General features: G+C 31.7%; 7 protein-coding genes across 10 annotated transcripts; 3 read left to right on the forward strand and 4 right to left on the reverse strand.

Moving 5' to 3' along the window:
- Positions 1-325: 325 nt before the first annotated feature.
- LOC122627868 (diphosphoinositol polyphosphate phosphohydrolase 1) lies at positions 326-2,107 on the reverse strand. Its single transcript, XM_043809474.1, has 3 exons — positions 1,639-2,107; positions 1,323-1,478; positions 326-1,168 (listed from the first exon to the last, which is right to left on the reverse strand). Exons 1-3 carry the CDS (start codon positions 1,735-1,737, stop codon positions 935-937), a joined length of 489 nt encoding a protein of 162 aa, XP_043665409.1. The 5' UTR covers positions 1,738-2,107; the 3' UTR covers positions 326-934.
- An 874-nt stretch (positions 2,108-2,981) lies between these two features.
- Positions 2,982-6,970, reverse strand: LOC122627861 (E3 ubiquitin-protein ligase ZNRF2). Of its 3 annotated transcripts, none has more exons than XR_006326934.1 (5): positions 6,064-6,965; positions 4,028-4,123; positions 3,849-3,954; positions 3,206-3,742; positions 2,982-3,121 (listed from the first exon to the last, which is right to left on the reverse strand). XR_006326934.1 is itself a non-coding variant. In XM_043809466.1 (5 exons), the coding sequence occupies exons 1-5, from the start codon at positions 6,440-6,442 to the stop codon at positions 3,685-3,687; spliced, it is 558 nt and encodes a 185-aa protein (XP_043665401.1). In that variant the 5' UTR covers positions 6,443-6,970; the 3' UTR covers positions 2,982-3,684. The 3 variants fall into 3 exon arrangements, 2 of the variants coding, with proteins under 2 accessions (XP_043665401.1, XP_043665400.1); XM_043809466.1 differs by having other exon boundaries at positions 2,982-3,742; positions 6,064-6,210; positions 6,292-6,970; XM_043809465.1 differs by having other exon boundaries at positions 2,982-3,742.
- A 480-nt stretch (positions 6,971-7,450) lies between these two features.
- LOC122627801 (xylosyltransferase oxt) lies at positions 7,451-11,106 on the reverse strand. Of its 2 annotated transcripts, none has more exons than XM_043809349.1 (7): positions 10,915-11,106; positions 10,289-10,755; positions 10,060-10,202; positions 9,639-9,805; positions 9,183-9,564; positions 8,143-9,104; positions 7,451-8,061 (listed from the first exon to the last, which is right to left on the reverse strand). In XM_043809349.1, exons 1-7 carry the CDS (start codon positions 11,077-11,079, stop codon positions 7,594-7,596), a joined length of 2,754 nt encoding a protein of 917 aa, XP_043665284.1. In that variant the 5' UTR covers positions 11,080-11,106; the 3' UTR covers positions 7,451-7,593. The 2 variants fall into 2 exon arrangements, with proteins under 2 accessions (XP_043665284.1, XP_043665285.1); XM_043809350.1 differs by lacking the exon at positions 10,915-11,106 and having other exon boundaries at positions 10,289-10,448; positions 10,573-10,714.
- A 192-nt stretch (positions 11,107-11,298) lies between these two features.
- LOC122627810 (protein ecdysoneless) lies at positions 11,299-15,129 on the forward strand. The gene is made up of 5 exons (XM_043809366.1): positions 11,299-11,735; positions 11,814-12,307; positions 12,388-12,892; positions 13,256-13,454; positions 13,532-15,129. The coding sequence occupies exons 1-5, from the start codon at positions 11,453-11,455 to the stop codon at positions 13,950-13,952; spliced, it is 1,902 nt and encodes a 633-aa protein (XP_043665301.1). The 5' UTR covers positions 11,299-11,452; the 3' UTR covers positions 13,953-15,129.
- Positions 15,130-15,141: 12 nt separating this feature from the next.
- LOC122627818 (tether containing UBX domain for GLUT4) lies at positions 15,142-17,230 on the reverse strand. Its single transcript, XM_043809391.1, has 7 exons — positions 17,095-17,230; positions 16,934-16,989; positions 16,626-16,875; positions 16,115-16,561; positions 15,686-16,043; positions 15,435-15,600; positions 15,142-15,318 (listed from the first exon to the last, which is right to left on the reverse strand). Exons 1-7 carry the CDS (start codon positions 17,179-17,181, stop codon positions 15,222-15,224), a joined length of 1,461 nt encoding a protein of 486 aa, XP_043665326.1. The 5' UTR covers positions 17,182-17,230; the 3' UTR covers positions 15,142-15,221.
- Positions 17,231-17,680: 450 nt separating this feature from the next.
- Positions 17,681-19,603, forward strand: LOC122627854 (N-alpha-acetyltransferase 60). The gene is made up of 2 exons (XM_043809458.1): positions 17,681-17,927; positions 18,002-19,603. The coding sequence occupies exons 1-2, from the start codon at positions 17,681-17,683 to the stop codon at positions 18,577-18,579; spliced, it is 825 nt and encodes a 274-aa protein (XP_043665393.1). The 3' UTR covers positions 18,580-19,603.
- A 134-nt stretch (positions 19,604-19,737) lies between these two features.
- On the forward strand, positions 19,738-21,964 carry LOC122627815 (nudC domain-containing protein 1). The gene is made up of 4 exons (XM_043809385.1): positions 19,738-20,041; positions 20,113-21,094; positions 21,174-21,541; positions 21,604-21,964. The coding sequence occupies exons 1-4, from the start codon at positions 19,927-19,929 to the stop codon at positions 21,807-21,809; spliced, it is 1,671 nt and encodes a 556-aa protein (XP_043665320.1). The 5' UTR covers positions 19,738-19,926; the 3' UTR covers positions 21,810-21,964.
- Positions 21,965-22,017: the final 53 nt, after the last annotated feature.

Genomic DNA, 22,017 nt, shown 5'->3' on the forward strand with positions numbered 1-22,017 from the left:
GATATATAATGGGGACAGTGTTTCCCTATTGCGCTTGTAGTTCATATTTTGTCCATACCTGTCGCTGAAGTCACATACGCTACATGCGAAAGGTGGTGGAAAGCTTCAATGTCGCTATTTAATATCATTATGATTTCTTTAAAATTATTGATTAGCTAGATATTATTTGTATAAGAAACGTTTTCTTTACTTAAAATGTTTTAAAAATAAAATGTTAAAATACAAATACATATGTACTCCCAACTACACATCTTTGCTAAATGTGTGACTAAATTAATATATTTTATCTGGATAATCAAGATCGTAGCCTAGAATGTTTACAATATTTGTTATGAAATATTTTAATTCAGATTCTATAATACATTCAAAAATCCTAATTATTTACATGATACTTGTGCTATGGTGTACATCAAAATAAACACATAATGTAATAAATGTACATTAAGTATTTTATATCATATACCGCGCGTTTTGGTATATATCGAATATATACATGTATGAAATATGTACACACACATTTGGATGTATGTGTGTGTGTATGTATGTATGTATGTGTGTGTATGTATCAATTAACGATAAGAAAATACATGAACTTTATATATGCAGATCATATACTTACTAAACTTGTAACTCAAAAATCCTTAGAATGTTTTATTATAAAATTTTCATCAACAATAGGAAATCAAATTAGTGAAACTGCTCCTTTATGGACCAGTTTATTAACACAATCTATATGAATAAACATAATAATAAGGACAGTAAGTATAATATTATTTTACGTATAAAATACAATGATAATAATTGTAATCCCTTTAGGAGAAGAGGTAAAGTAGCAGCAAATAGATCAAATCTCAATGACATTTGCTTTTGCAAATGAGTGGCGTGTGATATTAACTGTGTTTATTAAAATGGATATTGTTGCTAGAAATATTTATCACTTGAATAGTTGGTGAGATGGTGGAATATTAGGATTATGCCGTGGATTAGTATTGTGGAGGCTATGTAAATACGAGCGCTGGACGGGCTTGTGCTTTGCCAGTTGAAGCAGAGCCTCTGGTATAGAGAACCATTTCCGTTTCCGACCGATAGCACGTGAATCTTCCCATTCTGGCAGCTCTTCGGTTACCCGCATTACCCATACCTGTGTTCTATGCTTGTGTTCCACATTCTACGATTTAAAAAATAAATGTATCGCATTCCCATATGCATCGTTTATAAATATGATAAAAAATGTTTAAAAGAAATCTCTCTGTGATCATAAAGCTACAATTCGCAAAACTTTTCCAGGAAAGATTTCGAAAGTTAAAGTATTAATTTTCAACCTCAAATATGCCAAGACAACGACCCAATTGTCCTAGAACACCAGCCTCCTCTCTGACTTCTCGAAGTGCAGTAACTGCTGGTTCTTCCTCAGGCTCTACACCTCCACCAGGTACAATCCAACTATCAGGCCTTCGACTGGATGTGACCAGAAGAACCTAAAAAATATAATTTAAAAAATGATTCTTAAAAATGGTGAATGAAGATTTTTTAAAACTGCAATGAAGAAATCGAATCGTATAGGAATAAATAAAAATTGAAAAATATGCTGCATGTGAATTTTAGCAAGAATACCCAGACTGCCATCTGTTGGCTTACCTCATCCTCGAGATCGTTCTTGACGCAGATGCATGCAGCTCTGCGCCTATAACCCTCCGAATCGTAGATACGGATTGAATTTGGCTTCTCCTTCACCATGTTCAACCGTAAATATTAATAAATCATCCCATACATTCATAAATATTTGTCAGACATCCAAATCTGCCAGCCTATGCACCCGCATTACCCTAACGATATTTGGAACCGACATGTTATTGACATAGAATTCACTCGCGAGAACGTCGTGCTTCTCACATAACCAATTTCATATCTGTGTATTCCCTGATGAGGAAGATCCTTTCACGTTGCTACAAGAGAGTCTAGCCTTCGATACTGCCGTTACTTTCTTCCAAAACGCCTTTTATAACCTCAAAAGTCTCCAAGACTCTACTTAATCGAGTGCCCCTCTACTGGCACTTTACGGCAGTTATCCAACGTTTCCAAAATTACGAACGTTCCTAAAGTAATCCACGGTGTTCCGTATTTCTCATTTTACAATTCCAACCAATCCTGTAATACTTCCTTCCAATGTTTTCAGTTATACGTAGATATGTATCGCAAAACAAATAAGAAAAAATTTTCTTCCAAATGAAATAAACAATACGTTTTGTTATGTCATATGATACGATTATGTTGTTGTGTTCAAACGATCTTTTTTTTTACAAACTATTGGTTTCTCTTTGGCGACGTAAATATATCGTTTGTAAATATATCGATATTTCTTAGGTCGTGTATCACAAAATTACAGTTTCATCAATATTCCTTTTTTTTTTCTTTTCTTATCATATGTGTCTTATACAAATTAGAAATTATTAAGAAATTAGAAACATTGATTCTATAATTGAAATCATAAATTATCGAACTTCGTACTCTTCAAATGCAATGATATTTCTGTTTTCGATGATACAATACTTACCTGCATATTAGGCATTCTATCGAATAACGTATTGTATCGTAAAAATAGTTGCTGCGTTCTACATATTATTTGGAATTCATAATTGCACTCAAGATTAATATAATACATATCCACATTGCATTTTATTTTTACTACTTTTCTCTACGTATTTTCAAATTGTCATCGTTTTATTACAGTTATTACTTTATGCAATACATGTCCGATCCCAATATGTATACGTGAGCTTTTGTATATTACTGGAAAATTGACAGACCTGCATCTTTGCATTACAAAAACTATCATGGTGTTATGTTTATCCTTATCATATATAAAAGGGATTAATTATAGGGTAGTTGCTTTACAATTAATATTATCATATGTACATTTTAGTAACACGGAGAATGCCAATTCTCTAAGAACATAAAAGAGATTATCACATTAGCATAAATTTCAATAGAGAAGGTTAAATCAGAACCTTTATTTTTACTACAGCATCAACAATATTGCGACAAGTCCTCTGCTTGAAATTCTTATACATCCTGGCTCCCCTTTTATGAAAGTATCAAAAATATCCTTTCTAGCACTCATCTCCCAACAGATAACAGAAACGATACATTGTCGTGATAGTAAAATCATTAAAAATATAACTAAATTATCTAAGGTAGAGCTCACCTGCATGGGGCAGGTCCTTTGACTATGATTTGTCCTTTATCTCCCCTTTCCAAAGAAAAAATAATCATCAGTAATGATAAAAACTGTTTTGCTTAATGCTAAATCGACTTCAAGTTGTAAAACTAAGTAAAATTTATAAATATGGTACAATTGATAATAAGCGATAGAGCAATAATAGATTAATTATAGATACGTATAGTTAATAGCATTGTATCGTTGAAACTTATGGCGATTTGTTTTTAAGTCCTCTCCTTAGTAATAATAGAGTCGAGAATTTAATCAAACGTCCGTTCTCAATTTTAATTTTAGTGTATCTTGTTCTGTTGAACAACCACCGCATGCACCAACCACCATTGCGGACTAGCAGTCACCTTGACTAGCTTTTTTCAAATTTCTTTCGTTATCTCCATTCCTATTCCCATTGACATAAGTGTCCTCTGGGCCAAACTCATTATCCACTGTAATTTTCAAAGTGCAAATCAATCTCCAGGATGTTCAGGGCAGCTACGATTCACTTGAAACCATTTATCAATGCAACTGAAAATATAATTACAACATATGATATTATTCTAAACACGTACATGTTTCCAATTTGTTTAACAAATAATACAAAATAACGCAAGTTGAATTTAAGTATACGTACTTTTTATGATATATACACAAACAGGGCAAGCGGGCAATAACATCACCAGGCTGTAATTCTTCCAGGCAAATTACACATTCGCCTTTTTCATCTGCTAATACGTCCTCTATAATTCGAAGGAAAAATTATTAAAAGTTATTTACAAATGTCTATTCTATTATATAACAATTATGACTCACCATTATAACTGAGACGCGGCTTGGTCAGGCACATTACCAGGTGACACTCAATATCATCCGGTAGGATAAACTTAGAGCATACAGGACACTTTAGACCTTAAACATAAGTATACCTACTGAGTATGTGTACATTGATAAAACAAAGAATACCTAGAAAGAAGTATACCATAGAAAACTCTTCTCACACGATGTACAGGCACAACTTCAGCCTCAGACTCATTCAAGCACGAGCTCACTATAATTCCCATAATAATCCGAACCTAACGTTGACCGACCCATCCCATGTCGAGATTTTATATCCCTCTCAATACTATTCCTATATCATTTTCAATTATCACAATTTAAAATTTACACTGAATAAGCCAAACCATCATCGATTGTGTACGGTTACCGGGCCAACCGAACCGGCAACACGTGTAGCGACCTCTTTAAAACGAAAGTAACGCCGCATATACAATTTTTAACCAAAAAGATTATTTCTCAAATGCTCTTAAAACATTTTATCGACGGAGCCATGGCATCGATTAAATCATCTAATACCGAAAATAAAAATACATGGAGATACACTGTTAATTCATTTTCTTTTAATAGGAATTGATAATTTATTGTACTTTTAAGCAATTATATTTTAATTAGCAATATACACAAATCTTTAATCTAAACACTAAAATCTTAGCAACAACTAACACTGAATATAATAGTTGTTTCTATATATAATAGTGATTTGATGCAACAGTTTGGCGTTATGAAAATACCTCGTTTGACGCCATGCGACGTTATTCGTCTATAAGATGCTTAAATAATTTACACTTGTCTCGTTTTTATATACAAGTGAAGAAGTACGTATTTTACTTATGAATATTGTTTCTGAAAATAATAATAGGAAAAAAAAAAAAAAAAATCTAGGAAATAAATATTTTTGTTGTGTTGGATATTCCATCGTAAATATGCGTGACTAATTGTTGAAAGACTTTCCTGGATCATATTACATGTAGTGAATTGCTACTAGTAGTAACCTCGATTAATTCCTTGAAAAATTTTTCTTTAAACTCCTCAATAAATCCCTGAATTTCACTTACTGATACATAATGGGCTCTTTTCATATACGTTATGTAAAGCTTTGGCGTTGTGAGATAAATAAAGAACTATTATCGTCCATAAGAGATCGCAAATTCTGTTTACATGTAACAGCTACAAAGGTATAAGAAATACAATAAAGACTCTTGAAAGAACTTTTCAGTCGTGAAAAAATTTCTCAAGATCTTTTTTCAAATATTTGTTGAAAAATTCATAGAACACGTATGAGAAGTGTGAACAAAACATTCGGTCGATCGCATCAAGAAAGAAATCGTGTTTTCTTTTGTACATAAAGAAATGTTGTTATCCCTATTATTGTAAGAGGAGTTATAGGTCTTTTCTCCAACCTTTTCCCATAAAATATGCGTGACGAATAGTCAGAGAATTTTGGTAGATTATTTTAGAACACGTGGCAAAGCACTACACACGCGCCAAAACAAACGCCCCCTGTCCTACCCGCGATCGCAAGCGGCAAAACTAAGTATGTGAAATTTTACGAATACAACATAACCTCCTTATCGGTTGATCAAAATTATATTAGTTTCACGATTACGTTTCTCATCATAAATGCAAAATCGAGAGATACAGTATTTGAAATGACTTTCCTCTGTTTTAATGAAGGATACATGAATTATAATCTTCGTTGAAAAACTATAAGAAAAAATTAAAGCATAAAAACTAGATCTACTTTCTGTATAGAATATTATGTGATGCCCTTGAAGATAGCAATATTAGGAATCAAGCAACAGTAATTGTTATATAATCTTTGCCTGTATAGCATTATACAAAGCAAAATGAACTATATACATTTATAATAGTCAAATGTATATAAATATAGTATTCTAGATAAAAAAGAACGTTTAATTTTATTATACAAAAGCAATTTGCCAATAGATTATAGTTACGCAGATAAAAAGGATATAGATTATGTCGGTACTCTATACACTGGGACAACCTACCGTTAAGGGACCAGATGTGAGAAGGCAAGCTGTGAGCGGCATATACCCTACCACTATCTTCATCTGCATCGTCCGAATCAAGTTGTGGCAATCCAAGAGCCTGAGCTACTCCAACACCGACGGTAGAGGCAAGAGCACCTTGTTCTCCTGAAGAAAGATCCGGTACAGAACTGAGAGAACGTGCACGTTGTCTATTATCTCCAGATACTCGAGAAGTCTGCGACTGACTTCCTTGTTGATGTTGATGCTGCAACACGCCAACACCTCCAGGCAAGGAACGAAGCATAGAAAAGCCTTGCATCGTGGTCTCATTGGTCCCAGTAGATGATTGACTGTTGCCTCCTGCAGATTGTGCTACGGTACTTGCCCTGACACCCATTTCAATTACTATTAAAATCACGTATTCCCTCAGAATCTTTCAATTCTAATTTCGATAGTCTTATTTCTTTGTTAAAACAGTATCTATTATTTCGTTCCGTGGTTCTGGCAGTGGTACATGCACTGATACAGTTTCCACGAACAATTTCCGTGCTCGAATTTTGCACCGCTGGCAACACACACTTGAGATGTTAAATGATTTCACCGGCAAGATTACAACACTATGTGATTTAACTTAGGCCGGAATTTTACAGGCATTCGCCACGACAAGCAAGTCATTTCGCCCAAGAGCATATCAGCGGCTCGTCGCGCAAAACATCCCCCGACATCTTGCGATAAACTTCCTAAAAGTCAAAGCGGTCAGCTTATGCAGATATTCCAGTTTTGTCACATGCGTTTCCATCTTGGTTTACGAACGACTTTTGAGTTAGTTCAATATTTTGACAAACACACAGATTAGTTTAGAAGAATTGTATTCCAATTTTTGTCGAACATTCATTCGTTGGACTCTGGTTGTATCATCATAATACCTTATAGGTTAAGCTTTCGGATTGGCTATCACGTATCACTTGTCCAATCAAGAGTTTGAAAATTGAATCCAGAGAGAGAGAGAAAGAGAGAGTAGATAGTTAGATAGAGAGAGAGAGAGAGAGAGAGAGAGAGAGAGAGAGAGAGAGAGAGAGAGAGAGAGAGTAGATAGATAGAGAGAGAGAGAGAGAGAGAGAGAGAGAGAGAGAGAGAAGAAAATAGTTATATAAAATTCTACTTCATATTTTTTTCTACAATTTATGTATTAAAAAATTCTTTTAAACTGATCTGCAATTGTTAGTTAAAAAATAAAATATTTGGAACTTTTATAAGGAAAGTATAATATTTATAGTTCGCACAGTATATTGTCAAATGTGTTCTGCGCGTGCGCGCATGTGTATATATAATGTATGAACGTAGGTACGATGTATAAATGTATATATGTATGTATGTATGTATGTACGTATGATGTATGGATATATACATATATATATATATATATTTTTATAAATACAATGTATATACAGATGTTGTCAATATAAAAATATCTAAAGAGATAGATAATCTTCATACAGGCATAATGAGTTTAAAAATGTTAAAAATGGCACATATTTGGTAAATTAATTAATAATTTTGACATAGGTTATGGATATCAGCCTTTGGGTCTGGGCTCAAAGAGCTCCAAGCAGTATCAATGCATTTCTGCAATTTTAGTTTGGTTTTGGTCTGATCATCAGCATTGCATATTTTATCAATTTCATAATGTTCGTATACTAATCCATCTATCCATTGATCTAGACCAGGACCAATTTTATTCTCTGTAACTTTTTCATAAGAGTGCTGCTCATGGTGTATCATCAAGTTTACAAAGTTTGACCATTTTTTTGTTATTTCATCTGTATTATGATAAGTATCGTCAGGCATATTGTTTACTTCCTTAGCTTTTTCTTTGTCAATTTGTTGATTTTTCCAATAGGATAATGGAGTTACTAAAAAATTTATTTTTGCTACTAGCAATGAGTCAACCACCAATAACACATGCCAAGTACCTATTACCAAATGATCACTAAGTTGTGGTCTGACATGTCCCCCCTGAGAAAAATAAAGAAATATAATTAGAAATACTTAAAGATAGACACACTATTACTTTAGATAATGTAAATATATTATTACCAATGCTACACCATCTTCTATATGGATATGATTAACATCTGCTAGTTGTCCATGTGGATCAACCCAGAGCACAGAAAAATTTTGTGGAGTTGTAATTGCATCATCAAATTCATATAACAAAACTGGATTTGAATAAGGGCCTATACTACCCATCACATTTCTAAATGTTTGTTCTTTCTGGTCATATTCAATATTAACAAAAAGACTATGAATTTTCCCTAACCATAATCTATTAGTAGAAACATTATGTCGTAAATACACCAGAGCTTCAATCTTTTGTGTATATTTATTTTGCAATATTGATGTCTCCCGAGGTTCTATATCACCTTCAGCAAAAATTAATATTCCAGTAAATCGATTTTCTCGAAAATATGCCGTTGTTTCTATAACGCGTACATTCTGAAAATTAACATTAAGCTTCTGGAAAGAAAGTCTTGCTAAAGAATGTGACACTGTTAATAACGCATCATCTATTGGAGGACTTAAATCTGCCTTATGATAAAGACTTTGCCAATATGCATCGTAACTATTAGCTCTGACAGTCATGTTTGCTCTTTCGGGATATAACCATTCTTCTACTCTATCTATAATTCTTTGATCTATGATAGGTTCAAATTTTCGTGCAAAAAACAAATTACGATCAGCGGTATTACGTATTCTACTGAAATCTTCAAGTTTAAAATCATTTGGACTACAACCACACCAATCGACTACAGCTTTATACTGACATTTACAACCCAATTTTCTTTTCCAATTAGTCACATGAAGATTATTGTCTACATAACTATCACAAAATCGTGAGTTACGTAATACAGTATGAAAAAAAGATTCGGCAGGTAATAAGGTATATTGAAATACTTTTAAAAGATCAGCTACTAAAGAATCTGGGTTTGGATTAGAAATATATTCTACAAATTCTCGACTTAAAGCTACCCAATCGCTGCCACCATCAATTTGAATACCTGAAAAATTAATACATCATGTCTTCTTTACATAAACTTTTTAATATGCAAATTCCAATACTTGATTAATAAATATACCATTCGGCAATTTTCGATCTCCTATTCTCCACATTCGTGCTTCGCATTCAATAAAAGTTTTATCCAATCCTTGCTTAGTAATAAAACGTTGAACTTCTCTTCCGTGTGATTTAACAAAGTTCATACCTTTGTTCCAACTAAGAAATTCCGTTAACTGAGCATTGGTTTTCACAGGAAAATCAGATTCTGATAAATTTACAAGAAAATCCCAATATTGCTGATGTGCAAGTATTTGTCGTGCAGATTTTAAAAAAGTTGTTAAAAGACTTGCACCACCCCAAATAGTTGCATGTCTCATACCTTCTCCTCTTGCTACTTTGATATTATTAGCCTTACATGATTTTTCTATTTTCAACATTTCACGATATAAATAATCTTGTCTCTGAAAATGCATGATATGTTACTTTGAACGAGATAATTACATCACTGTAAAATTCAAATCCAAAATATTCTTACAGCATCAACGTGAATATAAAATAAGTGAGATGGATGATATAAAATACTGATAAGTCGCTTAATTTGTCGACTAGCTCTACCGTTCACAGTTAACAAGTAAGCTATGCGTGCTGCCTTCTCATGCCCTGTTTTTGAACTTGAATTTCTTGCTTCTTGAGACTTAAATTCTGCAACATATTTATAAACACCTAATGAAATCTATTTGAATCTTAAATTTTACAGCCCTATGCATATTTCAATGGAGTATAAATTACTACTAAAACCATAACAAATTTAACTTTAAGAATTTTAACAAATTAAGCACATAAAATCGTACAACATATACTAATTAAATGCCATCACCTTTACAAATAAAATGAATCCAAAATAAATGATTATAGCTTCTGTGCATTCAATACAGATATACTTATATATTTCTTACTTTGGATACCAGTCCAGAAAACATTAATTGTTAAATAGCCTCCACATAATTGCTTTGGATTGCCAGAGCATTTCATATTACAACTAGAGTCTGGTAGATGTTTTATTTGAGGTGGTTCTTCCATTCCACAAAAACATTCTACACTATAAAATCGTCCATAAAAAATTAATACAGATATTTGAACCGTATATAAATATATAATTACAAGACATTAATTTCTGATACTAACGAGTATTCAGTACCAGCATATGGATATCCTGATTGAAGACACATAAAAGCACAACGCTCTGGAGAATTGTTCCCTTTGAAAATATGGTAATAACCAGAAAGTACTCTCAAGGTTTTATCATCTTGGAAACAACCCAAGTTTACTGGCTTATTTGAAAAACCTAGAGAATGTGAACACAAGGATTGTATCCTTTCTGGATATAACAAACCCTGCTGACTAAGGCACGTCACATTGACAATGCGTTGTTTGCATATTTGACTTTGTGCACGTGTCACTGCACTTACAGCTTCTCTGCCAAGGACTTCGCAAGCAGGTGTAAAATTTAATGATTTGCGATCTAGCATTATTCTGGCAGTGCGATTACGATGATATTGAGAAGATTTATTTGCTTGTTTGTCAGGTGGAAGTTTCAATTGACGTGAGCCTTTTGGCAAACCTTCACTTTCTTCCGATTGCAATACATCTTCCTATTAATAAACGATATAAAAACGACTCTTATTAAGCATATAAAGTTAGTAAAACAACGTAAACAGAATATATGTTCAGATATTTGTATTTTTATAATATCTTTTCGAATATACATACAAAATAGTTATTGAAAGATTGAAAGGTTAGATTCCACTTACTCCGTCCGCTGATGATTTTCCAAGCTTACGATTATCTAAACCAAAAAACGAGTGAGCTAAATAAAATTGCACGCAAAGGACAGTTATACCGAATACAAACAATATTCGATATTTGCGAAAACAACTTGAGGAACGTCCGACCGTATAACTTTTGCCTACCGCCATCTTTTTCCTTTTTGTATTCTATTAAGATGCTTCTTTATTAAAACCTTAGATCGTAAATCGAATGATATGTACTAGTATGAAATCGTAAATTTATAGTCGAGTATCATTCGTAGATGATACGTAACTAATTTCTACCTAACTGCCATCTGACGTTTGTCGAAGCAAATAATACCGAATAAGAAAAGAAACGTTTGAAAATCATATATAATTATACGTTATGGACATTTCATCCGATATAGTCGATACAAATTTGTTTGAGAATCTGGTAGTTCGTGGTACTATAAATTTGTCTGGAATTGAGGTTAGACTATGATCGAAACGATACAAAGCGTACAGTAATAAACTGTAAATGTTTTTTGTTTGAAAAGTCTAAATGGCTAGTCACGTATATAAAAAAATGGCGAACTTACCAATAATACATAAAACGAGAGAGGATGACGTTCTTGAATGTTTCCTTTATCCCAAATTTTGTTATGCATTGAACACAGATAATATAACTGAAGCACAACTTAATGAAGAAATTGCGAGATATTATCAAGAAATTGCACCGTATACGACTGATTATATTTGGCATAGAGATGCCTTAGTATTCCGTCCAAGAACCAAACAAGCAATGATGCTAGAAAGAATTCTTGACAATTCAATGGTTATAGAAGGTAAATGATACTTTTTTTTTTCTATTACTACCTGCATGTTAATGTCACCTTGATTTTAATAAATACTTGTTTTCTTAGATTATCAAACTGTAGCTCACATTTATGCAACTTTACATTTTGATGAGGATATAGGAGATGAATGGTTTACAGTATTTCTTATATACAAACTGACAAAAGTGTTTGATGGATTAGTTGCTAGATTAGTAGATTCAGATGGTGAATTTCTTTTAATCGAAGCTGCGAATGCGTTACCTCTATGGGCTAATCCTGAGACTTGCCAAGATCGTGTTTTTATACATGATGGTTTACTTCACATTATTAGAGAAAAAGGAAAGTCATTTGTAAATTTGTTGAATAACATTAATCGTATTCCACAAAATTCTAGAGTATCAGATAAAGTACAGAGTATATTAAACAAACGCATAGATATGTATCCAGAGGAAATATGTAAAAGGAAACATAAAGCAAGAGCTTTTTTACCAGAAAAGGCTGCATCTATTCTACGACAGGAACCAGGGCTCATTGGGCCAATAATTAGAACAATTTGTCATTCGGATCCATTCGAACGTAAAGTAAATGAAGATATTTTTTCTTAATTAATAATGTCGTACAGAAAAATTAGGCTTGTTATTTGATATTAACATAATTTTAGGTTTGTCGTGCCATGAGGTATTTTCCACCTGAGCAACGTACCATGGTTAATGTAAAAATGACTAAATGTTTATATGCACTGGCATCGCATAGTCGGTATACCGGTGATCCAAGAACAGGTTGGAACTTACCTCCTGCAACTAGTTCCAAATATAATGCATATGTTCTTGGTGTTAAAATAGCATGTGGTCTAGAAATGTTAGTAGCTCGTGCTAATGAGGAACGTAGAAAAAGAGCAAAAAATGCAGCAGGAATAGATAATGAAGGAAAGTCGATATCAAATGAACATTCGCTCAATGCATTTTTGTCTCGTTTGGAAGCTAGTGGATATTTCAAAGACTTGTTGGAAGGCAGTCAAGAACGTGAAAAACTTTCAGTTATAGCAAAAGACTACTTTTTAAAACACTTAAATTTAGACGATACCTTACTACATAATGATAAAACAGACGCAGAAAAAGTTCTAGAAGCATGGGAAAATATACAAACGAATGATGTTGAGATGTATGGTAATTACAACAATGATTATGTATTAGTAGGATAAAAGTAACTAAGAGTGTGCTTTCATGCAGATGCATGTGACTTAGTCAATTTAGAGTAAACTACAAAATAAAAGCTTTCTACATCGTATTTTGATATCTTCATTGAGTTAAATTTAAAAAATGTTGTAGTTACATATATTGTATACTTTTAGTTACTTCTTTAGTTTTGTATTAAAAAGATAATTGCATGCATAAAAAAAGCAATATGCATGCATATTGTGTCTATTTTTTCAGTTGATTACTGGTAAGTATGTATTTGGAATAATATAAGTTTGGTATTATAACTTCTTATACACTATTTGTAAATATACTTCATTGTTTATTTTACAGCCCAAGATGAAGGTACATTAAGTCCTGCAGACAGTGACAGTTGGCTGAATATAGATCCAGCACAATTAGAAATGCTTTTGAATCAACAATGGGGAAATAGTAAAGACAAAAAACATGAACATGAGCCATTGAGTCTTAGAGAAAAAGTACAAGCCTTTCTTAATCAAAATAGTGATATCGATGGCGTACAATTCGTAGAGTATGTTTTTTTACTTTAGTTTCAATATCGTTTTCGCAAAATAATTGAGTGTCGTTATGACTTGTTTTTCTTTAAAGGGATCAATCGGCGGATGACAATACAAGGCATGATCCAGACGATAATGGCAGAATAGAATTTGATGCTGATGTGTTTGACAGTACCTTACGCGATATTTTAGATTTAGTTGTGCCAGGCGGGGAAGGAGAATTTGAAGGGAGCTCAGAAGGTTCATTAGGTGGTGATGATGAAGATAAAGGTGGCGAAATGGATAAGTACATGCGATTGTTAGATTCGCAATTGCAAGCAGAATTAGTAAAGGAAGAAGAACATATTGATAATAAACACACTGATATAGTAGAAACAAACTTAATGGAAAGTATTCAAGGAGAATCAGGTGGTTCTGGTCCAACTGGAAACATAATTGGCGGTCCCATTCGACGGCTCATGCATTTGCAGTTACAGTCTCCCACAAAAGTACCTCCTGATTTGCAAAGTTAATAATTCTTTATTGAAAGTTATAAAAGAAAGTCATAATAAATCAAATTCATCTTTGCATGTAAATATTGATGTAGGCCTTACTGTTTGAAGCACATAAATATTTGATACTATCACAATATTTACTATGCCAAAGCAATATTATGATAACAAATAGGTGTGCTCAGTTAGAGAATACGTTTACAGTCTGTCTGTATGATCTCGAACTGACGTCATTATAGACAAAATTAAATTAACATCATATCATCTTTGTCTACATTCTTATATTTTCACAATTCATATTGGTTCATAGTTTTCATATATTTCATAGTTCATATAGTTCATATATTTCTATTTTGTATAAACTCAATGCAACTGTAATTATGCAATTATTTTATACATTTACATATATACGTATGTTATTGTGAGTTTGTATTATTATGCAAATGACAAGTTCACTGTTTGTCCTGGCGTCAGTATGAAAATTGCTTTTTATACTCTCGTGAACACACCTTATTTCATGCCATAATGATATGTGCTTGTGCTGCGAACAAAAAAAAAAATATAAAATAAAAAAAAACAAAGTTGTCAAACGTTAGAAACGCAATTTCAAAGTCGTATACATCTTTCGTGGATAATGTTTAAAGTTTATAATGCATCTATCCATTATAAACATTCATGATTAACTCAAATAACATATCTTATAAAGATAAACGTATGCACACATTATTGATATAAAAGATTATAGATAATAATTAATGTTTGTAATGCATAAAAGAGCTGTCCATTAGGTAAAAATTATAAAAAATATGAATTGTTACTTCTACAATCTATTTGATGAGCCATGGAAGTGCAAGAAGTTAATTGTTTAATTTGCACATTCCATATCATTATAATAAATCATATATCATATAATTACATAAAAATCAACAAAACTAAATTTCTTGAATATTTATCAAAGTTAGTACCAAAAAATTTGTACCTTTTTGTTATACATTTCATCATTTGGCTATAACTAAGTCCATTTTCACTTTTGTAAATAATCAGCATTAATAATGGCATTATTGTTATACAGATATCTGTATACTTCAATTTTTACTAATGCATAAAACACACACAAACACATACACGTCTCTAAATGACATACATATAGATCTGTACAAATACTCAATAAAGAATTCCTATCATACATTTATAAAAATTATTTTTCATATCTTTGTTAAATACAAATTTATTTATTATATTACTTTATTTGCTCTATAATATAATTATCATTTATTTTGTTTTGAACAATTAGTAACCACTGGGTCCTGGAGCAGCTGTGATATCTTTGATTGCTTTACTTTGTTCTTTATCCGTTTTAATTTTTTCTTCAGATATTAAAGTCATTCTGTAACAATAATAAGCATACTACGTTATTTACTGATATCTTTAAAGTTTTGTATAATTATAATATCATCTAAAAATATATTCGAATAATAAAAGTAAACACAAATCATATTTTACCTTGATTTAATTGCTTGTATATTGGCAATTCTAGGATCTATTAATTTTTCTTTTACAGATGATTTTAAAGATGATGTTCCAGAATAATATATAATAGCACATGGTACAAGGTTCTCATCTATTAATCGTGCTTCTGGATTTAAAATATGTTTTGGTGGAGCAGTATCTGTGAAGTTACCAAACAAAATGATGTATCTTTAATTGACATATTTCTAATTTAAAAATGTTATGGCTAATACATGGTAACTTACAAAGAGTAAAGTCACAAGATGTGTCGCATAAATAATTTCTGATAAAGTCCTTAATAACTTGCACAGATTCTATAGGTTTAAAACAAGCTTGGAAAACCAATTGATCTGGAAACTGAATACGAATCACTGTCCTGCGATATTTATTCAGTTGTTCTAATATACGTTTATCTTGTTCAAGTTGACGTTGAGCTTCAGTCAAAAGTGGTGCTTCCTCTAGCTCTTCTCTCCTTCGTTTAGCATCTCGTAAAAGTATCTTTGCATCTTCGACTGTCAAATCGAAAAAACTATCTGGTAATTCAATTTTTGGCAATGCTTGTGCTACAGCTTGATCAAATACTAATGCATTTCGTTCTCCCAACTATAACACAACAATTACGTTCGTTAACTACCTAGATTAATATTTGTAGTATTATGAAAGTAAGATCTTACAAACTCTATATTTATCTCTTCTTCTGCATTTGAATACAAATTTGTATTAAATTTGTCCTTTATGTCATTATACTTTGACAGTTCTTGACGATCATAAGTATTCGTAGCATTATCCCTATCCGTATTATTGTCCGACTTTTTTTCTTCTTTTGTTCTAATGTTTTCTATGTGCTTAAAATCTTGTGACCTCATTTTATTTCTTTCTTCTTTCAACAATGCAATAGGATCTAATGCTTTGTCTTCATAAGATGTCGAGGAAATCCTTTGTTTATTATGCTTAGTATAATCATCATCTATGTGTTTTGAAGATTTTGGTATTAAAGTTGTAGATACATGTGCTTGTGTTTTTAATTGTACTAAATCACGATGTATCATCCGTAACATAGCTTTACCGCTAGTAAGACCTAATGATTTCAAAGTCATTTCTTCTAAAGCTTGACCATGTACCTATGAAACAGATCTATTTGTATATGCTTCCAATATTTATATAAGATCTTATAAGATATACTACCTCACGATGCATATATATTATTACTGCAGTTTTGCGATCTTCACTAGGACATATGGTCGTTAAAACTTGTGCCAAAGTGACATCTGGTAAAAAATCACTCATTAATCGTTCACCATTCTCTAATAGTATACCCACTGTAACTTTGGACGTATTACGTGGCTTTTTACAAGGTACCATTTCCACCCGTGCATTATTAGATAAACCAGTAAAACGCAATATGGAATTTACATCTAATATCTTATTGAAGTGCCTACAAAACAGACAGTGCATTGTAAATGATGGAAAAATAAATTTCGCGCGTTACTCACTTAATATCGTAATCGTTTGCATTATATCCATGTTTTTGGCAAACTTCTTCCAACACCTATAATTGTATATAAATTTGCCGGTTAACTTTTTTATGTAAATTTAATATAAATTCAAATTCAAGAATAAACTTCGAATCAATATTAAATATTAATCTATTTACTTGTAAAATGGTTGTATTTGGAGTAACTTGAACATTCTGTCGACGACCGTCGGGTGTAAGAACAATGACACTTTTATTTGCCGCCATACTAGATTGAAATCTGAAGTGGTCACGCAACGAACCACACAGTAAACAGCTGACTCAGAACTTTTCTATTTCCGACGATTCTTTCTCTTTCCCTCTCCCTATTATCTATTTGTTTCTTTTATAGTTGGTCGAATTCGAATTCCCGTTCGACACTCATACTAAGGATTTAACCTTCTAGACATACTATGTTCGTTCCTCGCAACGTGGATCATTTTCAAAAAACATAGCACATTGAAAAAAAGAGTTTCTAAGTTCGGCAATGGTACTTTTAGTTAATTGGCAGGAAAAGTATCAAATGCGATGAAGTGGCGACCCTGCTTCTTCGATTCAGCTCGTATTACGTCACGAGAGTTTACGTTCTCTTCTGGCATAAACAAATCTATGAAAACAAAATGTCTGCGAATCGCGATATGTTTATTAACAGATGTTTGTATGCGACTTGACGTACTTCATATCGCCGTACAAATGATTCGTAAGATGCCAGAAAATTTGTGGCGTAATGGCCGTGTCCTTTAACCGGTACCTTATCTTGCCGGAAATCGAAAAAAGTGAACTAGAGGTTGACTTGAGAAATAAGCGCGCGTACACGAATAGAAATTTAACAACAAATTGGTTTGGTGGTTCGACAACCCCCGTGACTTCTGTGACCGTTCCTCTTTGCGTTTTGGGCGAGGTTCAATTACGTTTTTTGTGTCCGGACGATTTAGAAGAAGTTCGTGCACTTTGCCAAGATTGGTTTCCCATAGGTGAGACGAATATTATCTCAATTTACGCTTTAATATGTGTAATGGAAGATAATACGATAGTTCTATTTTTACAGATTATCCAAATTCATGGTACGAAGAGATAACAAGCTCTTCAAGATTTTACGCGTTAGCTGCAGTATATGGTGGAGTAATTATAGGACTTATTGTTGCTGAGATTAAACCGTATGTCAAGTTAAACGAAGAAGATCGTGGAATTCTGTGTCCTAGTCTAGGGAAAGATTCTTTAGTTGGATATATACTTAGTTTAGGAGTACGCCGTACATATAGAAGAAATGGTATTGCATCATTATTATTGGAGCAGTTATTGGCACATGTCACTGCTCCAGAACGTTCTTTAGTGAAAGCAGTTTTCTTACATGTTCTATCTAGCAATGTGCCTGCTATATTGTTTTATCAAAGGTGCCATTTTCGATTACACAGTTTTTTACCATATTATTATTACATTCATGGAAGGTGTAAAGATGGTTTTACATACGTTCTTTACGTCAATGGTGGACATGCACCATGGGGTATATGGGATTGGATTCGACATTTAGCCAGGGCGATGGCTAGTCTTGGTCCATGTAGAGTACCTCGATGGATTTGGCAACGGCTTTTATGGGCTACCACTATACTTTCTTATCACAGATGATACATCTTATGAGGCTGTGATATATCAAAAAAATATTAAGTTACAATTAAATTCACATAAAAATATATACTTATATAAAACTCCAAATGCAAATGAATTTAATATAAAAAAAAAAAAAAAAAAAAAAAAAATAATGTATGAACTGTTTGCATACGGTTTTGTTGATTAGATTTATATAAATATGGTCTATATATATCATAAATAATTAGATGTTTTTACTTAGCTTTTGGCTCGGCAAAATTTTATTACAATAACACGAAATAAAAAATTGAAATCATTAAAAATGATTTGCTTTTCAAAACCATTAGCTCATGATATAAACTGCCAGAAGATTTGTACAAAAAATATAATTTATGCATTGAAATTGAATAGACGTTTTTATAGTGATACTTAGTTTCAAATAAGCAGAGAAAAAATCTACAAAAGTCTGATCTGCATAAACACATATGTGGTTAAATGCTCTAAAATTATTTTTAACTAAGTATTAAGTAAAATTAAACATTGTTCATAAAATGTTTACAATAATGCATCATTTATTTATGTTTCACTGTATGGATATATATGAAATGAAACAAATAACGATTATGTATTATAAATTTCTGGATTTTACTAACTGTTCTAATCAATAATGAATTTTGGAAAAACATAGTAGTATGTGCTAAAAATAATAAGCAGAAAAATAATGAACGCAATAGAATTGTATAATGAAAACTTTAATGAATCAAAAAAATACATGTTTTATTTTTTTGCTATGCACAGTTCATCTATTGTGAATACAGAAGTTAATATTTCTGTTGTTTTCTTTAATGCTTTCATTATTTATTTTTATATATAAGTTTTAATAAGAATATGTAATTACTTTACGCTCTAACTTTAAAATGAAATGTTGATAAAATTCGTGAACGTAAATACGTGTATTTATACATAATGTAAATAAATACGAAATGTACCAGAATAGTTGAGTTAGATTGTATATAACATTGTAATAATATTGTTTGTAATAAATTGACATGTTATAACATTGCTTTATCTTTACGATGAATATTTTAAGTTCCCGGAGCTACGAAAGAATCAGTTATGTTGTATTCTTTTTTCTTTATATGTATGTGTATCATTTTAGTTTACATATACGTGCGTGATTTTTATTTAAATTGAATGTAATGTTTCATTTGATTAATCGATTAAATGGATCTTATTTATTTATCTACTAACTAATATATCTATAATTCGCAATATATCACGATTAGTTAAAATGTTTCTCTATGGCGTATCTTGATGTATCGTTGCGTAGTTATTTGTACGTCGAGTCTCTCCACGTAGTTTCTGTGAGTTGCGACATTACAAATAATGACAAAAATAATAGAATTACGTCCTAATAGATCTCTTTTAAATCCACGTTTTGAAAAATATCAATTCTCTCCAGACGTCGTTCCTGTGAAATCTGAAATAAGTTTGGAGAATGGTGCGTATATAACCTATACTTTTATTAAGAATTTGATTAACTTTGAGATACACGAATTAAATATATTTCAGATGTATTTAGGTTAGAATTGAGTCCCGATCAAGAATCTTGGTTGGAGGTAAGATTATTTGCACTTCACAATCATTTATTTAAAAATCCTTATGATACATCATGTTGGTTTGTGGATAAAGAATATATAGTTTGGCGACTGAGTAAAAATGGATCTCTCCAAAAAATATATAAATTATGTATTTCTAATGCCAAATCATCAAAATCATTATACAATCCATCAATTGGATTTACTGTCAACAATACTGTAGTAATCTCTAATGGAGGTAACAGCCTCCATTTATTAAAAGAAGATAAATCTGGCCATGTTAAAGCATTTCTATTAGAAGAAGCAGAGCCTGGAGTTATTTTAGATGTCCAATATGTGCAAACTAAATCTCAAGTTATTGTTACATTATCATCTGTTGCTGATGATAATGGGAAAAAGTGTACAAAGCTTTTATTATTATTTTATACTTGGCAACAATCTGACAAAAATCAAGAAACTTTTCATTTATGTAACAAACAAGTATTAAAGGTACGAGGTACCGTAGAATATGTATTTATAGAAGAAAATGGTGACCATTTACATTCCATTTGTCAAAATAATGTAACTTTTGAATCTAACAATCAGACAATCACAGAAAATAGTATAACAGACATAGGCGATAGAGAACATATAAAAATCCCTAAATATTGTTGGTCTCAAGATGAAGATTCACTCACAGTTTGGATTAAAATACCTGAGAAATATTATCAAAGTCAGGCAAAAGTTAATGTAAAATCAACTGAAATATCAATTACTGTAAATGATAATGTTTTAATACAAGGTGAATGTCAACACAGATTAGATGAGAAACTTACAACTTGGAAACATGAGAAGGACACATTACAATTGGATTTAGTAAAGTTTGAAAGTGGTTTAATGTGGAATGAGTTAATTAAAGGTGATACAGGGGGTGAATGTTTGTCAAATGAATCATTAGCAGCTGAAATTCATTCTAGGTATTATTGCTATTTTATTTTATATTATTTTACATTATTTTACATATTTATATATTTACATATTTTATATTATTTGTAGATTAGCCCATTTATGTTCTGAAAATTCAGATGCACCTGGTGGAGAAGGTCAACCATATTTAGGATTTAATTCTGAACAATTGGAAGAATGTGATATAGAAGGGAAAGACAACATTCTGCAAAGAATAAATCTTATATCGCAAAAAACAACACATCTAGCTACTCTTGGAACAAACAATCATGTATTATTTACATATAAAATGAAATTTGGACAGGCAATATGTCTTAGACACGATCATGATGGCTGTCTTTGGATTACTGATATTGTAGAAGACAATATATGGAATATAAAACATACTACAACATTCCCAGGTTTTGGGTATGTTGAAGCAAGTAAAAGTAATAAAAAATTTTGTGTATGTTCTCCAGGTAAGATTTATATTTACTTAGATTGTCAAATTTTATTTTTCATTCAATGCTATGCTTTGCAGATGGTTCTTATGTTGCCATAATAGAACATACAAGACATGTTTTTCTTTATGAAAAACCTGAAAGTGGTTCTGAGATAAGTAAACAATGGATTGTAGATCTGGAATGTGACTCTTCATCTTCTATCATAATGGGAGCAGTTGCTACAAATAAATACTTAATAATACTTACTAAAAACAAATTGTATCATTTACAAATTTATCCATAAAATTTTATACTTTTTACTATAGTCTGTACATATTGATATTTTATGTATACATAAACTATGTATAAATCGTGTGACGCACTTATGTGAATAAACGTGTATACACACGCGCGCGCGCGTGCGCGTATACAATAAATAATCTACTTAAACTGTTTTAATGACAAATATTACGACTTTATAAAATAATATTATACATAATTAATGTATACTG

This window comes from Vespula pensylvanica, chromosome 3 (genome assembly GCF_014466175.1).
Source record: "Vespula pensylvanica isolate Volc-1 chromosome 3, ASM1446617v1, whole genome shotgun sequence".
NCBI lineage: Eukaryota > Metazoa > Arthropoda > Insecta > Hymenoptera > Vespidae > Vespula > Vespula pensylvanica.

Coding starts and splice junctions, on each gene's coding strand:
- LOC122627815 (XM_043809385.1), top strand. CDS start 19,927: ATGACAAAAATAATAGAATTACGTCCTAATAGATCTCTTTTAAATCCA. Junction 20,042..20,112: donor TGAAATAAGTTTGGAGAATG/GTGCGTATATAA, acceptor AATATATTTCAG/ATGTATTTAGGTTAGAATTG. Junction 21,095..21,173: donor GCAGCTGAAATTCATTCTAG/GTATTATTGCTA, acceptor TATTATTTGTAG/ATTAGCCCATTTATGTTCTG.
- LOC122627801 (XM_043809349.1), bottom strand. CDS start 11,079: ATGGCGGTAGGCAAAAGTTATACGGTCGGACGTTCCTCAAGTTGTTTT. Junction 10,756..10,914: donor GAAAATCATCAGCGGACGGA/GTAAGTGGAATC, acceptor GTTTATTAATAG/GAAGATGTATTGCAATCGGA. Junction 9,565..9,638: donor TTTATATTCACGTTGATGCT/GTAAGAATATTT, acceptor ATGCATTTTCAG/AGACAAGATTATTTATATCG.
- LOC122627861 (XM_043809465.1), bottom strand. CDS start 6,442: ATGGGTGTCAGGGCAAGTACCGTAGCACAATCTGCAGGAGGCAACAGT. Junction 4,124..6,063: donor TCACATCTGGTCCCTTAACG/GTAGGTTGTCCC, acceptor CTTATGTTTAAG/GTCTAAAGTGTCCTGTATGC. Junction 3,743..3,848: donor TTGTGTATATATCATAAAAA/GTACGTATACTT, acceptor TTATATTTTCAG/TTGCATTGATAAATGGTTTC.
- LOC122627868 (XM_043809474.1), bottom strand. CDS start 1,737: ATGGTGAAGGAGAAGCCAAATTCAATCCGTATCTACGATTCGGAGGGT. Junction 1,479..1,638: donor AGAACGATCTCGAGGATGAG/GTAAGCCAACAG, acceptor TATATTTTTTAG/GTTCTTCTGGTCACATCCAG. Junction 1,169..1,322: donor GTTGTCTTGGCATATTTGAG/GTTGAAAATTAA, acceptor TTTAAATCGTAG/AATGTGGAACACAAGCATAG.
- LOC122627818 (XM_043809391.1), bottom strand. CDS start 17,181: ATGGCGGCAAATAAAAGTGTCATTGTTCTTACACCCGACGGTCGTCGA. Junction 16,876..16,933: donor GCAAACGATTACGATATTAA/GTGAGTAACGCG, acceptor TCTGTTTTGTAG/GCACTTCAATAAGATATTAG. Junction 16,562..16,625: donor TAATATATATGCATCGTGAG/GTAGTATATCTT, acceptor TCTGTTTCATAG/GTACATGGTCAAGCTTTAGA.
- LOC122627854 (XM_043809458.1), top strand. CDS start 17,681: ATGGCCGTGTCCTTTAACCGGTACCTTATCTTGCCGGAAATCGAAAAA. Junction 17,928..18,001: donor CCAAGATTGGTTTCCCATAG/GTGAGACGAATA, acceptor CTATTTTTACAG/ATTATCCAAATTCATGGTAC.
- LOC122627810 (XM_043809366.1), top strand. CDS start 11,453: ATGGCTAGTCACGTATATAAAAAAATGGCGAACTTACCAATAATACAT. Junction 12,893..13,255: donor GAATGATGTTGAGATGTATG/GTAATTACAACA, acceptor TTTATTTTACAG/CCCAAGATGAAGGTACATTA. Junction 13,455..13,531: donor GATGGCGTACAATTCGTAGA/GTATGTTTTTTT, acceptor TTTTCTTTAAAG/GGATCAATCGGCGGATGACA.